Source organism: Pleurodeles waltl, chromosome 8 (assembly GCF_031143425.1).
Source record: "Pleurodeles waltl isolate 20211129_DDA chromosome 8, aPleWal1.hap1.20221129, whole genome shotgun sequence".
NCBI classification, from domain to species: domain Eukaryota; kingdom Metazoa; phylum Chordata; class Amphibia; order Caudata; family Salamandridae; genus Pleurodeles; species Pleurodeles waltl.
This window is the reverse complement of record NC_090447.1, coordinates 1,519,676,043-1,519,691,407: the sequence shown is the minus strand read 5'-3', so window position 1 is coordinate 1,519,691,407 and position 15,365 is coordinate 1,519,676,043. Positions and strand designations below refer to the sequence as shown.

The following is a 15,365-nucleotide window of genomic DNA, read 5'->3' as shown; positions in this document are numbered from 1 at the left end:
GAGACAGGGAAGCGGTGGCACGGACCATCCGACGGGCCTGGGAGGACGGGAGAGATAAGCCTTGTGTGAGCTTCATGGCCCTGCTGGGCACGCATCCTACTTGAGATGGGATCTGGTGAGCACGGTATAGTCGCTCTTTGGGAGAACAACCCATAAACGCGGAAGGGAAGAGGGAACGGTGAGGTCACCAAAAGCGCTGGAGAGGTGTTGAAACAGTTGGCAGGCCCCCCGCTGTAAGCCTGTGGACGCGACCCACAATATCCCCGATGTCTTCCAAGAACAGGCACAAGGGTAAAACCATGGATCAAACCCCGTCCGTGGGATGCGGTGGTGGGGAGCCCCAGGACCCACCGCAATCTAAAGTGCAGGATACCCTGGACAAAATCTTGAGTGCAATTGAGGACACAAAAACAGCGTTGCAGCATGACATTAATCAAGTCTCAGTCGAAGTGGGCCTCTTGAGGGCGGATCACCAGAAGCTAGCCGACAGAGTCAAGGAAACGGAATCCGCCCTGACTGTAATAGCACCGGCACAAAAAGATCTAACAGCCACAATGATGAACCTCACAGACAGAGTAACACGCTAGAACAAAGAGCAGAAGACGCTGAGGGGAGAAACCGTAGGAACAATGTATGGGTCGTAGGACTTCCGGAGGGAGCGGAGGGCTCGAATATGGTGGATTTCCTTGAGGAGTGGCTGCGCACAACCGTGGCACCGGACAGGCTGACCCACTTCTTTGCATTGGAACGGGCGCACCGGGTGCCCTCGAGGCCCCTGGCGCCGGGTAGACCACCCGAGTGGTGGTTGCTAGACTGCTTCACTACAGGGATAGGGATACCTTGCTGCAGCGGGCCAGAGAAGCAGGCCCTTTTAAGGTGGCGAATGGGGAAGTGACGCTGTTCCCGGATTTCACCCTCGAAGTCCAGTCCAAAATGCCTCGTTCTTGGCGGTTAAAAGGGCCCTCAGAGATGAGGGAATACAGTACTCACTCCTCTTCCCGGCGAGGCTGAGGGTAGCTCTTGAGGACAAGACTACATTCTTCCAATCCCTCAATGAGGCGTGGGAATGGTTGGAAGCACGCGTATGCCGGCCTGGGCAGCGCATGAGGAAGGAACGAGCTGAGGGCAGTCCCCGCAGGGGCCTGAGGAGGAGGCGGCGGAGCAGCAACCGCACGGCACCAACACAGGCACAGAGGGAGTTGGGAAAGAAAGCGGCCCTGGAGGCGGCGGCTTCCATGAGCGGAGAGGCGGCCCCTCCTGAGGGATCAGGAGGTGAATCAGATGACACAGCGGGGTTCTCCATGGACCCACCCGGCGACAGGGGAAGCAGAGAAACTGAGGTGAAGAGGGCAGGTGTTCGCCAGGGAATATTCTGCGTACGCACGGGGTGTGCTGATTTGGGTCCGGGCCGGGGTGCCATTCGAGGTAGTCTCAACCAATATAGACCGTGAGGGCCGATTTGTGATAGTCAGTGGGAAGCTGCATGGTACCTCGATTGTCCTAGGTAGTATTTACGCTCCCAATCAGGATCAGGTCACCTTCATGGCGCACCTATCGAGTCAAATCACCTGGCAGCAGACAGAAGAACTCATAATAGTGGGGACTTTAATAGTATTTTAGATGTGGACATGGACCGCTCCACCTCACTGATGCCAGGGGCGGCAACACACAAGGTATCCAGGAGATTGAGGGAGTGGTTGGACTCATGGGGCTTAGTGGATGCTTGGCGAGAACAACACCCCTCTGATAGAGACTACTCATATTACTCAGGTCTCCACCGGGTGCACACCAGGATAGACAGAGTGATGTGCATAGCAAACATGGTACGGGGAATGACCCACTCTGAATATCTTGGTCGTACCCTATCTGACCACAGCCATTTACTGATCACATGGAGAGTAACCGAAGACAGGCCCCCCCATCCCAATGTGGAGACTGTCCCCGGCTTCACTAGAAGATCAAGCATACAGGGATGACCTCCGCTCATACCTGGCAGACCATATTAAAATTAATAACGGGGGTCCACCTCCTCTAGATCTACGGAGTGGGAAACGCTTAAAGTAGCAACAAGAGGTCACTGTATGGGACAGACGGGGGGGGTGAGACGAGCATTGGAGCAGGAGTTGACCAGTCTCGAGAAGAATCTACACGAGTGGGAACGTAGAGGGAGAGGGGAGGGGCCAGAATTGGAGGAATTTGAACGAGTGAGGAGGTCCCACTCCCAGGTTGAGGAACAACTACGCTGCCATAATATGCAAAAATACCTAGCCTCATTGCAATCTGAGGAGGGCAGATCGGGTAGGATGCTGGTGTGGTTAGTGCGACCAGGAGGGGATAGTGAACCCATCACAAGTGTAAGAGACAGTGAGGGTGAGCGGAGATGTAGACCGGGCCCTATAAATGACGCCTTTAAAGAATACTACACCCAGTTGTATAGGGACCCAGGCGAGCTCAACACAGAGGAACTTGATGGTTTCTTACGCCAACTCACCCTGACGCATGAGGAACGTGACAGACTGGGAGGGCCGGTGACAGCGGAAGAAGTGCAGGAGGCCATCTCACAGCTAGCCTCAGGGAAGACTCCGGGGACGGATGGCCTTCCAATGAACTTTTACAAAAAATATACGACGCTGTTGACCCCACAACTAGTGGAGATGTACACAGAGGCATTGCATCATGGCAGGTTACCAGACTCGCTCAGGGAAGCACTAGTGGTCCCCCTACCCAAGCTGAAATCTAAAGAAGCATCGGTAACTGACTTCCGCCCCTTATCAATGCTGAATAATGATTTCAAAATCCTTAGTAAGATTCTGGCCAACCGCCTGCTCCAGTATGTACTAGCTTTAGTACACACAGATCAGAACGGATTTGTTCCAAACCGCAGTACCTCCCTGAATCTCAGGCGGTTATTCGCCATACTACACATGCCCATAGAGAAGAAACCTATTTCGGGAGTATTACTAGCGGTGGACTTTGAGAAAGCCTTTGACTCGGCCCGCTGGGACTACCTCGGGCGGTGATGCTGCGGATGGGCCTGGGGGAGGGTTGGGTAAAGTGGGTGGACCTATTGTATGGTGCTCCGTTGGCAAGGGTCAAGACGGGTAGGATAGTATCAGATACCTACTCCATTTACAGGGGAACCAGGCAAGGTTGTCCTCTGTCCCCACTATTGTTCGCCCTTGCCATTGAGCCTCTGGCCGCCAGGTTGAGGATGGACGGAGTTGGTAGAGGAGTAGAGTGGGGGCAAACAGAGCACGTCGTCTCGTACGCTGACGACATTCTCATCTATCTCAGGGATGGAGAATCTGGTCTCCCTTGGGACCTGCGTAACTTGGAACAATTTGGTACCCTGTCGGGACTGCACCTCAATAGGCGTAAGACATTTGTCTTCCCCATTCTGCCAAGGTGTGGGCGCCCCACCACGTGTCCAGAGGACATGGTGTGGGCACCCCGCACCTTTAAGTATCTGGGCATCCAGGTGTATCATGAGCTGGGGGACCTCAGGGACGGTAACATCGGGAGGGTATTTCGCTCCTTGAGGGCATCTGTCAGATTCTGGCGCTCCCTGAAATTGTCTATAATGGCCAGAATATCATTAGCCAAAATGATCATGTTACCCCGTCTCCTTTATTATTTTGCTAACTTGCCGCTATTGATCCCATCGGCATGGTTCCATGAGTTGAATACCCTGCTTCGGGAGCTCGTATGGGACGGAGGCCTTAGGCGCACATCGCTTTCCATTCTTTGTAGACCCAAACTTTGAGTCCTATTACCTAGCATCCCAGCTGCAGTGGGTTTCCAGATGGTTCACCGGAGAGGGTCAGCTGGACAGATGCACTACCAGCAGGGTGAAGGGTATGGATCTGATTATTGCACGCTTGGTTAACCGGTGGGTGGTACACCATACTGACAGCCTCATGACGAGAGTCGCTGCATTGTGCTGGAAGAAATGGGCGAAACGTGTAGGAGTGGGTCCACCCTACTCCCCCGCCCTACCACTATCGTCGCTGATGCTGGGAGCTGTTGAGAGAAGTCAAACGGGCCCCGGGTTGGGAACATGGAAAAAGGCGGGTGTGGAGACATTGGGGGACCTATTTAGGGATGGGGTGCTGGAATCCTTTGCCGACCTGGTGGAGAGTAATGGGGTACCACAGGGACAATTCCTTCTATACCAGAGGTTGCTCCACAGTCTGAGGGAACACTGGGAAACAGTTAATGCGGAACCCCCTACCCACCAGATATTACACCTAATATTGGTATCGGGGGCGAGGCCCACCTAATTACTAGACTATACCGGGCTAAAAATGAACACGCCCTGGACCCGCTCCAAACACAAAGGGAGAAATGGGAAAGGACAGTGAGTAGGGACCTAACTGACACGGAATGGAAGAGAATACTGGCGTACCCCCGGACGGTCTCACGAAACACACGACTAAGATACATGCAATACAATTATATTCACAGAACGTACCTTACCCCACACCGACTGTCCCTGACATATGGTGGCCCCCAAGGTCATGCCCCAGATGCGAGGACATGGATTCAGACTTCGACCATATGGTGTGGAGTTGCCCAGAACTCCAACGGGGTTGGGGAGCGGTACTGACTGACCTGAATAAATTATTTTAAGTGGATCTGTCCCTAGCCCCGGCACTGTGCCTCCTGGGTCTTGGAGCAGGACTCCCACGTGGGAAGGTGGTGGTCAATTCCTGGACCTAGCCCTGGCCCTTTATACAAGGTTGATCACACTGGGCTGGAAGTTGCCTGGATGCCCTCTATTGAAAGTATGGTTACAGGATGTTACGAAATGGGCGAGGGCAGAATTGCAGGTCCTGATTAGCGAGGAGGCGCGGGGCCTCCGACAGACTCCTATCTCGCCAGCTTGGGAGGAAGTACTGATGAAATGGAACCGCATAGTGATGGTAGATGACCCAACAAGAGGGGAGGACGTAGAAGAGACAGGAACGGGAGTAGGATAAGGGAGATGGCAACAAAGTCATATCAGCCGGGACATGGTGTATAGGGAAGGCCTGAGGCTACCCATGCGGGGTAAAACAGGGGCGACTACACCCCGAGGACTAGCACCCCAAACCACAGAATGGAAAATGGAAATTAAAAAACGAAATTATATTAAAAAAGGGAAAGGGAAAAAAAAAAAAGAAAAAAAAATAATAATAGACAATGTGGGATATGGAACGGACATGAGGGATAGGTAGGAGCTGAACAGGTCGGATACCCCTCCCCAACCAGCCGGGAAGGTATAGGAGTACCATCCCACAAACCGGTGGAGAAGTATATGATCCTTCCCTGCAGATGCTCTTGCCCGCTAGCACTGGTGCCGTCACGTAAAGTTACTGTTTCCCCTTTTTGTTTTTTTTTCTCTGTTAGTTAAAGTCTGTCATGTAGACTTCGCAGTAGAAAGGACAATATGGTGCAGCCACAAGATGTATATATGATCAGGAGACCCGAGTAGACCGAGTACGTAGTAAAAGTAAACATGAAACACGGCTAGAAGGTACAACGAAACAATTAATAGTATATACAAGCAAGAGATAAGATGTCTACAAGGTTGAAGGTGATCAGAACGGTGGCCGGTGTCCGTCAAGCCATGAACAGTATGTGTATGACAGCAAAATGTTAATGTTAATAAAAATGTTAATAAAAATATACTAAAAAAAAAAAAAAAAAAGGAAGCCACAAGAGATACCAAACAGTTTTGCCCAGGATGTTCCATATGTCAGTGAACACTGTTGTTTTTCTGTTCCTCTTAGTGAGCACTTGTAGGAAAGTACCATCTTGCCTGGCAAGTTACCCCCATTTTTCACTGTATCTATGTTGTTTTAGCCCTTGTGTCACTGGGATCCTGCCAGGCAGGACCCCAATGCTTATAGTATGTGCCCTGTATGTGTTCCCTGTGTGGTGCCTAACTGTATCACTGAGGCTCTGCTAACCAGAACCTCAGTGTTTATGCTCTCTCTGCTTTCTAAATTTGTCACTGCAGGCTAGTGACTAAATATACCAATTCTCATTGGCACACTGGTACACCCATATAATTCCCTTGTATATGGTACTTAGGTATCCAGGGTATTGGGGTTCCAGGAGATCCCTATGGGCTGCAGCATTTCCTTTGCCACCCATAGGGAGCTCAGACAATTCTTACACAGGCCTGCCACTGCAGCCTGAGTGAAATATCGTCCACGTTATTTCACAGCCATTTTTCACTGCACATAAGTAACTTATAAGTCACCTATATGTCTAACCCTCACTTGGTGATGGTTGGGTGCCAAGTTACTTAGTGTGTGGGCACCCTGGCACTAGCCAATGTGCCCCCACATCGTTCAGGGCAATTTCCCCAGACTTTGTGAGTGCGGGGACACCATTACACGCGTGCAGTATACATAGGTCACTACCTATGTATAGCGTCACAATGGTAACTCCGAACATGGCCATGTAACATGTCTAAGACAATTCCATGATCCCCCGAGTCTCTAGCACAGAACCCGGTTACTGCCAAACTACCTTTCCGGGGTTTCCACTGCAGCTGCTGCCAACCCCTCAGACAGGATTCTGCCCTCTGGGGTCTGGGCAGCCCCGGCCCAGGAAGGCAGTACAAAGGATTTCCTCTGAGAGAGGGTGTTAGACCCTTTCCCTTTGGAAATAGGTGTGAAGGGCTGGGAAGGAGTAGCCTCCCCCAGCCTCTGGAAATGCTTTGATGGGCACAGATGGTGCCCATCTCTGCATAAGCCAGTCTACACCGGTTCAGGGATCCCCCAACCCTGCTCTGGCGCGAAACTGGACAAAGGAAAGGGGAGTGACCGCTCACCTGACCAGTACCTCCTAGGGGAGCTGCCCAGAGCTCCTCCAGTGTGTCCCAGACCTCTGCCATCTTGGAAACAGAGGTGTTGGCACACTGGACTGCTCTGAGTGGCCAGTGGCAGCAGGTGACGTCAGAGACCCCCTCTGATAGGCTCTTACCTTTCTTGGTAGCCAATCCTCCTTTCTTGGTAGCCAAACCTCCTTTTCTGGCTATTTAGGGTCTCTCCTCTGGGGTATTCTTCAGATAACGAATGCAAGAGCACACCAGAGTTCCTCTGCACTTCTCTCTTCGATTTCTGCCAAGGATCGACCGCTGACTGCTCCAGGACGCCTGCAAAACCGCAACAAAGTAGCAAGACGACTACCAGCAACATTGTAGCGCCTCATCCTGATGGCTTTCTCGACTGTTTCCTTGTGGTGCATGCTCTGACGGCTGTCTGCCTTCACCCTGCACTGGAAGCCAAGAAGAAATCTCCCGTGGGTCGACGGAATCTTCCCCCTGCTAACGCAGGCACCAAAAGACTGCATCACCGGTCCTCTGGGTCCCCTCTCATCCTGACGAGCGTGGTCCCTGGAACACAGGAACTCTATCCAGGTGACTCCCACAGTCCAGTGATCCTTCAGTCCAAGTTTGGTGGAGGTAAGTCCTTGCCTCCCCACGCTAGACTGCAAACCTGTGTACTGCGTGATTTGCAGCTGCTCCAGCTTTTGTGCACTTCTCCAAGGATTCCTTGGTGCACAGCCTAGCGTGGGTCCCCAGCACTCCATCCTGCAGTGCTCAACCCACTGAGTTGGACTCCGACGTCGTGGGACCCTCCTTTGTGACTCTGAGCCAGCTCCGGTTCACAAATCTTCTAAGTGCCTGCTCCGCTACTTCTGCGGGTGCTGCCTGCTTCTGTGGGCTCTCTCTGAGTTGCTGAGCGCTCCCTCTGTCTCCTCCTCCAAGGGGCGACATCCTGGTCCATCCTGGTCCCCAGCAGCACCCAAAAACCTCTGCCGCAACCCTTGCTGCTAGCAAGGCTTGTTTGCGGTATTTCTGCGTGCGAACACTTCTGCAACCTTCAGCAAGCCGTGGGACATCTTCCATCCAAAGGAGAAGTTCCTAGCTCTCTTCGTTGTTGCAGAATCCTAAGCTTCTTCCATCCGGAGGCAGCTTTCTTGCACCTTCATCTGGGGTTTCCTGGGCTCCTGCCCCCCCCCGACACTATTGCGACTCTTGGACTTGGTCCCCTTGCCTTGCAGGTCCTCAGGTCCAGGAATCCGTCTTCAGTGCTTTGCTGGTGTTTGTGGTTCTTGCAGAATCCCCCTATCACGACTATTGTGTCCTATTGGGGTAGTAGGGGTACTTTACTCCTACTTTTCAGGGTCTTGGGGTGGGGTATCTTGGACACCCTGACTGTTTTCTTACAGTCCCAGCGACCCTCTACAAGCTCCCATAGGTCTGGGCTCCATTCTTGATTCGCATTCCACTGTTGGAGTATATGGTTTGTGTTGCCCCTAGACCTATGTTCACCTATTGCATCCTATTGTAATTCTACACTGTTTGCATTACTTTTCTTACTATTACTTACCTGTTTTGGGTTTGTGTACATATAACTTGTGTATATTACTTACCTTCTTACTGAGGGTACTCCCTGAGATACTTGTGGCATATTGTCATAAAAATAAAGTACCTTTATTTTTAGTAACTCTGAGTATTGTGTTTTCTTATGATATTGTGCTGTATGATATAAGTGGTATAGTAGGAGCTTTGCATGTCTCCTAGTTCAGCCTAAGCTGCTTTGCGATAGCTACCTTCTATCAGCCTAAGCTGCTAGAGACACCTCTTCTACACTAATAAGGGATAACTGGACCTGGCACAGGGTGTAAGTACCACAAGGTACCCACTATAAGCCAGGCCAGCCTCCTACAGCACTCAATTGCTATTCCCACTTTTCCTGCCATATGACAGTATTCTGTCTTCGGCACAATTATCCCTTCCTCATTCTTGGATGTCCTCATTATTCTTTTTGATGTTCTCTGTTTTTTTATCTCTCGATAGAAATGAGTCACTTTCCCATTGGAAATTATCAAAATCTTGTTTGGGAATCACAACTGGGAGTGTCCGAAGAGTAATCTATGGAGGGCATTCATCTTTAATGTATTCACCCTTCCTAACTAATATCTGCATATGTATGTATTGTTGGCTTTTTTAATCCCTTTATTGTTAGTGTGATATTCATCCCGAGATAGTTTTGCCATTGGCCCATCGTAGTGGAGAGATCTTTTCCAGCGTCTCTTTAGACATACGTGGCATTACATTGTCCATTGAATTTTTCTCAGTTTACTTTAAATCTCAATATTATTTCAAATTTCACCAAATTGTCAGTTCTTCAAGAATGCATTTTTCAAGGTCTGTTAGTGCTAGTGAGAACCATGTAATTAGTACCTCCTTAGGGCACCCGCTTCACTCCCTGATCCCTCCTGATTTTCTAAGCCAGTGGTTCCACAGATGCAAAAAGAAGAGTAGAGAGGCAGTACCACTGTCGCACACCTTTGGAGCATGCAAAGGCTTCTGACCAATCCCCATTTACAGCCACTATAGCCCTGTGTAGCAAGTTGTCTCCTATATACTATCTCAAAGTGAGAGATAGTTTGCACAGAGTCCAAGGGTTCCCCTTATAGGTTGATAGTGGGAAAATTAGATAATTTGAATGCTCTATTTTTTGGTGGTGTAGTTGAGCAGTAGGCTTATCAGAGGGTAGTGTTAAGCATTTGTTGTACACACATAGGCAGTAAATGAGGAACACACACTCAAAGACTTAACTCCAGGCCAATAGTTTTTATATAGAAAAATATATATATTCTTAATTTATTTTAAAACTGCAAGATTCAAGATTTGAAGTAAATACATAAAATGCAAGGTACTCCACACAGGTAAGTAAGCAACTTTGAATTAGAGCAGTAACATACTTAGTTTTAGTTAAAATGGCAATAAGCTATTTTAAAAGTGGACACTGCAAAAATCAACAGTTCCTGGGGGAGGTAAGTAAGGTTAAGTTTCTGAGGTAAGTAAAGCACTTACAAGTTCAGTTTCCTGGGCATAGGCAGCCCACCGTTGGGGGTTCAAGGCAATCCCAAAGACACTGCACCAGCAACACAGGGCCGGTCAGGTGCAGAGGTCAAAGGAGTACCCAAAACACATATGCGCCTATGGAGAACAGGGGTGCTCCGGTTCCAGTCTCCCAACAGGTAACAACCTGCGTCTTCGGAGGGCAGACCAGGGGGGTTTTGTAGGGCACCGGGGGGGACACAAGTAGGCACACAAAACACACCCTCAGCAGCACAGGGGCAGCCGGGGGCAGTGTACTTAGCAGGCGTCGGATTTTCAATGGGAATCAATAGAGGGACCCGGGGGTCACTCTAGCGGTGCAGGCAGGGCCCAGGGGAGCTTCTTGGGCCAGCCACTGACTGGGCTAGGCAGAGGGTCGCCTGATGGTCACTCCTGCACTGGAGTTCGGTTCCTTCTGGTCCTGGGGGCTGCGGGCGCAGTGCTTGGTCCAGGCGTTGGGTTCTTTGTTCCAGGCAGTCGCGGTCAGGGGGAGCCTCTAGATCCTCTCTGCATGTGTCGCTGTCAGGGTCCAGGGGGGTCGTCTCGATTTACTCACAATGTCGCAGTCACCTGGGAGTCTTCCCTGCAGGGTTGGTTCTCTGGAACTCAAGCCGGGGGCGTCGGGTGCAGAGTGTGAAGTCTTACGCTTCCGGTGGGAAGAGTGAAGTCTTTGAAAGTTGCAAGAAAGTTGCAAAGTTGTTGCTGTTTTTGAACTGTGCCACTGTTCTCTGGTCCTTCGGGTTCAGGACAGTCCTCTGATGCTTCAGAGGTCGCTGGTCCCTGTCGGATGCACCGCTGTGCAGGTTCTTTGAGTCTGGAGACAGGCCAGTAGGGCTGGGGCCAAGTCAGTTGTCTCTACAGGGCTTTCAGGTCAGCAGTCCTTCTTCTTGTTGTAGGTTGCAGGAATCTGATTTCCTGGGTTCTGGGTCGCCCCTAAATACTAGATTTAGGAGTGTGTTTAGGTCAGGAGGGCAGTAGCCAATGACTACTGTCCTGGAGGCTGGCTATACCCTCTTTGTGCCTCCTCCCTGAGGGGAGGGGGGCACATCCTTAATCCTATTGGGGGAAACCTCCAAAACCAAGATGGAGGATTTCTAAAGGCAGGCGTCACCTCAGCTCAGGGCACCTTAGGGGCTGTCCTGACTGGTGGGTGACTCCTCCTTGTTTTTCTAATTATCTCCTTCAGCCTTGCCGCCAAAAGTGGGGGCAGTGGCCGGAGGGGCGGGCATCTCCACTGGCTGGGATGCCCTGGGGTGCTATAACAAAAGGCATGAGCCTTTGAGGCTCACCGCCAGGTGTTACAGTTCCTGCAGTGGGAGGTGAGAAGCACCTCCACCCAGTACAGGCTTTGTTCCTGGCGACAGGGTGACAAAGGCACTCTCCCCATGTGGCCAGAAACTCGTCTGGTTGTGGCAGGCTGGCAGAAACTGGACAGCCTAGCACTCAGAGTTGGACTGGTATTCAGGGGGCATCTCTAAGATGCCCTCTGGGTGCATTTTACAATAAATCCCATACTGGCATCAGTGTGCATTTATTGTGCTGAGAAGTTTGATACCAAACTCCCCAGATTTCAGTGTAGCCATTATGGAACTGTGGAGTTTGTATTTGACAAACTCCCAAACCATATACTCTTATGGCTACCCTGCACTTACAATGTCTACGGTTTTACTTAGACACTGTAGGGGCGCTGTGCTCATGTACAAATACCCTCACCTGTGGTATAGTGCACCCTGCCTTAGGGCTGTAAGGCCTGCTAGAGGGGTGACTTACCTATGCCTCAGGCAGAGTGAGGTGGGCATGGCACCCTGAGGGTAGTGCCATGTTGACTGAGTCATTTTCTCCCCACCAGCACACACAAGCTGTGAAGCAGTGTGCATGTGCTGAGTGAGGGGTCCCCAGGGTGGCATAAGACATGCTTCAGCCCTTAGAGACCTTCCCTGGCATCAGGGCCCTTGGTACCAGGGGTACCATTTACAAGGGACTTATCTGGGTGCCAGGGCTGTGCCAGTTGTGGGAACAAAGGTACAGTGTAGGGAAAGAACACTGGTGCTGGGGCCTGGTTAGCAAGGTCCCAGCACACTTTGAATCATAACTGGCATCAACAAAAGGCAAAATGTCAGGGGGTAACCATGCAAAGAAGGCATTTCCTTACACCCTGTAAGCAGTATAGCTTATCCATATGTATCGTTATGTTGCAGGGCCCACATCTAACACCTTTTTCAGAAAGGAATCAAATGCCTTCTTGGCTTTCAGGTTTAGAATTACCGTGCCTAGTTTTGTCTTTTCTGTTTTTTCAGTAATGTGAAGTACTTTTATTTTGTAAAAGAGGCAGTTAATTTGGCCGATCAATTAGGACAGCACAGATGTGATCCCATTCACTTATATTTTAATGTATATCTTCAAATCTGTATTGTGTATGGAAATTAGTCTACAAGTCCAGCACAATTTCTTAGCCTTCCTTGATTCAAGGATTAGCATAATGGCTGCTTTCCTCGTAGATTGCGTTATCCCCCCTTAGTCTGGTAAATAGTAGAAAACATTTTTCACATGAGGGACTAAGAGAACAATTTAATAATTTAAAGAATGGATTGGTATGGCCATCTGGCCAGTGAGACTTATTCGTTAATTAGTTTTTAAGAACTTCCAAGTTAATATATTCACCATGAAGATCCGTATTCTTGGTCTTTACTTCTGAAGCTTCGGGAACCCCCTTATATACTGAGTTTGTGGGTTTAGTACAAGTACTTTGTGTGGTTTAGGAGACTATCCTTGTACGTCAGGCAAGCTGTTTTTCAGGAGCAATTTCCTACGATTACCATCATAAGTGAATGTGTTAATATGTGTAATAATTTGATGTATTAATTCGATGTGTCGTGAATTGTCTCAAAGAATATGATAAAATAACCAATGAAAAACAGTCCCATGAATCATAAGTAAGCAGATGCAGATTACACTGGTTTTCACTAATTTGCTGAGAGATGTCATTGCTCAACAATCCGAATTCAGTGTTCGCTCCGCTTTTGAATGATGCTCTGCTGAGATCTCATAGGACTGTTTTGGTTATTCTATCTTTCAGGTGATGCTGTTGCTGCCTCTGAGATTTCGCAAGACATTATGGAAAAAGACAAAATACGTTTGCAACAGGAGAGTGAGGACGAACAAAAAAATGCAGGTGAGGACAGCCATCCTTGGTTCAGGAGTAGAGTGCAGTAGATTGAGGGTGAATCCTAAGTAAGTCTCGTGTACGGATACTTGGCTGAGCAAGAAAAGAACGAGAGGATTCGGAAGGAGGAAACTGTTGTCTCTGAGGTGTCACATGCCTTACACCGTAAGCAACTCAAAACGCTTGGCAAGGCCTACCCGCTTCATCGAGGGCTGTTTGGCCATAATTACTACATGGTACATAATTACTACTTGGTACTGACTGTACAAAAGCACTTCCTACTCCTGATTTCATAGGTGCCCAACTCATGGAACCTACGTTTACTGGTTCTGGCCAACAGCAGAGTATAAAACTAGTCCTACTTCTTCTTAGGGCAATGATGAGGTCCTGGCCACTTCAAAGTCCCTTCTAGCCTGCCCTGAGGGGAGCACATCCCCTCCTGGCTTCATTACAGGAGGCTGCTAAGTGGCTAGGCTGATTAATTCCAGTAATTTCCAGAGTCTGTTTTAGGACACTGTCATCAACATGGCAGACACAGTTCTAAATCTAAGGACTCTGACTTGTGCCCAGGCATCTTCCATCAGTCCTAGTATCTGCTGGAAACTCTTGCAGAGTCACATTGATCTGTGTACTGGAGGTCGGCCATCAGACATATACCAGAAAGTGCCAAACGATTGTTGATTAAGCCACTCGATGTCCCAGTCTCATAAGTCGTTTGTTCTGAAGGGGCAGCAGCCAACTGAAACACGAGGTGTGTTCAGCTCCCTATGCTTGTCCCGAGGGAGGGGACGTAGATGTAATCTGGATATGTTTTCAAAAGAGTACTAAAGACACATCACCAACTGTGGCTGTCCTCTGCCACCCAGCCCGTATGCCATAGTGCATCTATTTGTGGTGGCTGGTAGCTTTAACCAGGGCAGGAGTCCAGTATCTTTGGCCTGTTTTCCACTCAACAAAACATCAAAATATCTTCCCTTTGTTGGGGATCAAGAAATTCGAATAGAGTCCAAACACCACCATTCACCTGTTCTACAGTAATGCTAACTAAGTCCATCCTTATGATGTGCAATGATGAGATACAACTTTGAAACCTTTGCTGAATATCATGGCAAAGGTTCTTAAGGAATACCATCTGCCATGAAGAGGGCACACAAACCACTGCACGCTCATAGACTTCACTCGGGGATGTGGTGACCAGGTTGCTGGAGGCATGAATTATAAGTGCCTCATTTCAGACTTCAGAATCCTACCTAACCCAGGTTACCCAGTAGAACATTATTCACCTTCCTTTTTAGAGAGGAGCAGTTTACAGCCTTGTCTTGTCAGCCAAGTCCATGGTTATAATTTCCTCAGTGTGTTTCTCCAGGACTTTACAAGAGACTCCTGCTTCCGCCTACAAATACGTGGTCCAGTGTCTGCAAAGGGATTTGAGATTCCATCATTCTAATGCACCTGAATAGGATCAGCGGCACCCACAGAGGGAGCAACAGAAGTTATCCAACAGTTTCCACTTCACGTCCCCCCACTGACAAAAAGGTGCAAAATTGACTTTGGGGGTTATGAAACATTCCACACAGGTTGACTGAAGGATTCCCACCCTCTTTTTGCCTTGTTGTGTTACCCATGAGCCATGAATCTGGTCCTTGATGGGCTACAGGTTCAAACTTCCATCTCTGTGCATCATTACTATTCCAGTGCACACTCGTATCCAGCTCTGTAAGAGCTTATGGCAGAGATCCAGAAACGTTTGAAATTGGCCCAGTGTCTCCAGCATGTGTAGGCTGGATTAATAACTATTTACCGGTACAGATTTATCTTTCTAGAAGTCTTAATCCTACTGAGCCCCTCATTTGCATCATAGTGGACCCCCAACTCTTACACGCATAATCCATTCTCTAGGTCTGCACAGCAGAATACCACAAGGAGGTATGCAGAGCAGAAAGCTTTCCCAAGTACATCCTTTGGATTCTAGTAATTAAGCATTAATGCCCACTCCAGTTTTGGCCCATATTCTGCTATTATCAGCAACTAATGACCCACTCCAGTAAGGATATAAGAACATTACGCCTAAGGAGAGCACAATATTTTACGAATAAACTCCATTTGCATTGGTTTCAAACAGGTTAGAACACCTTCTGACTCTTGGCCCCTTCTTTTTCCTGTTGCACCCTCTTATTATTTACTTGCTTACTTGAGGGGGCTCATAGGACACAACAGTCATGTGAAAGAATTTCTGCTTCATGTTTGCTAATTAATGAACACAATAATTTTGAGCTCCATCTCTGTAAAGAGTCT

The 15,365-nt window shown here is 49.1% G+C and overlaps 1 protein-coding gene across 1 annotated transcript in view; it reads left to right on the top strand.

Moving 5' to 3' along the window:
* Positions 1-15,365, top strand: part of LOC138249617 (zinc finger protein 585A-like) — a 168,986-nt gene that overhangs the window by 38,171 nt on the left and 115,450 nt on the right. The window contains exon 6 of the mRNA XM_069203565.1: positions 12,984-13,079. Within this exon, the coding sequence (XP_069059666.1) occupies positions 12,984-13,079 (96 nt within the window). The remainder of the gene's footprint in view (positions 1-12,983; positions 13,080-15,365) is intronic.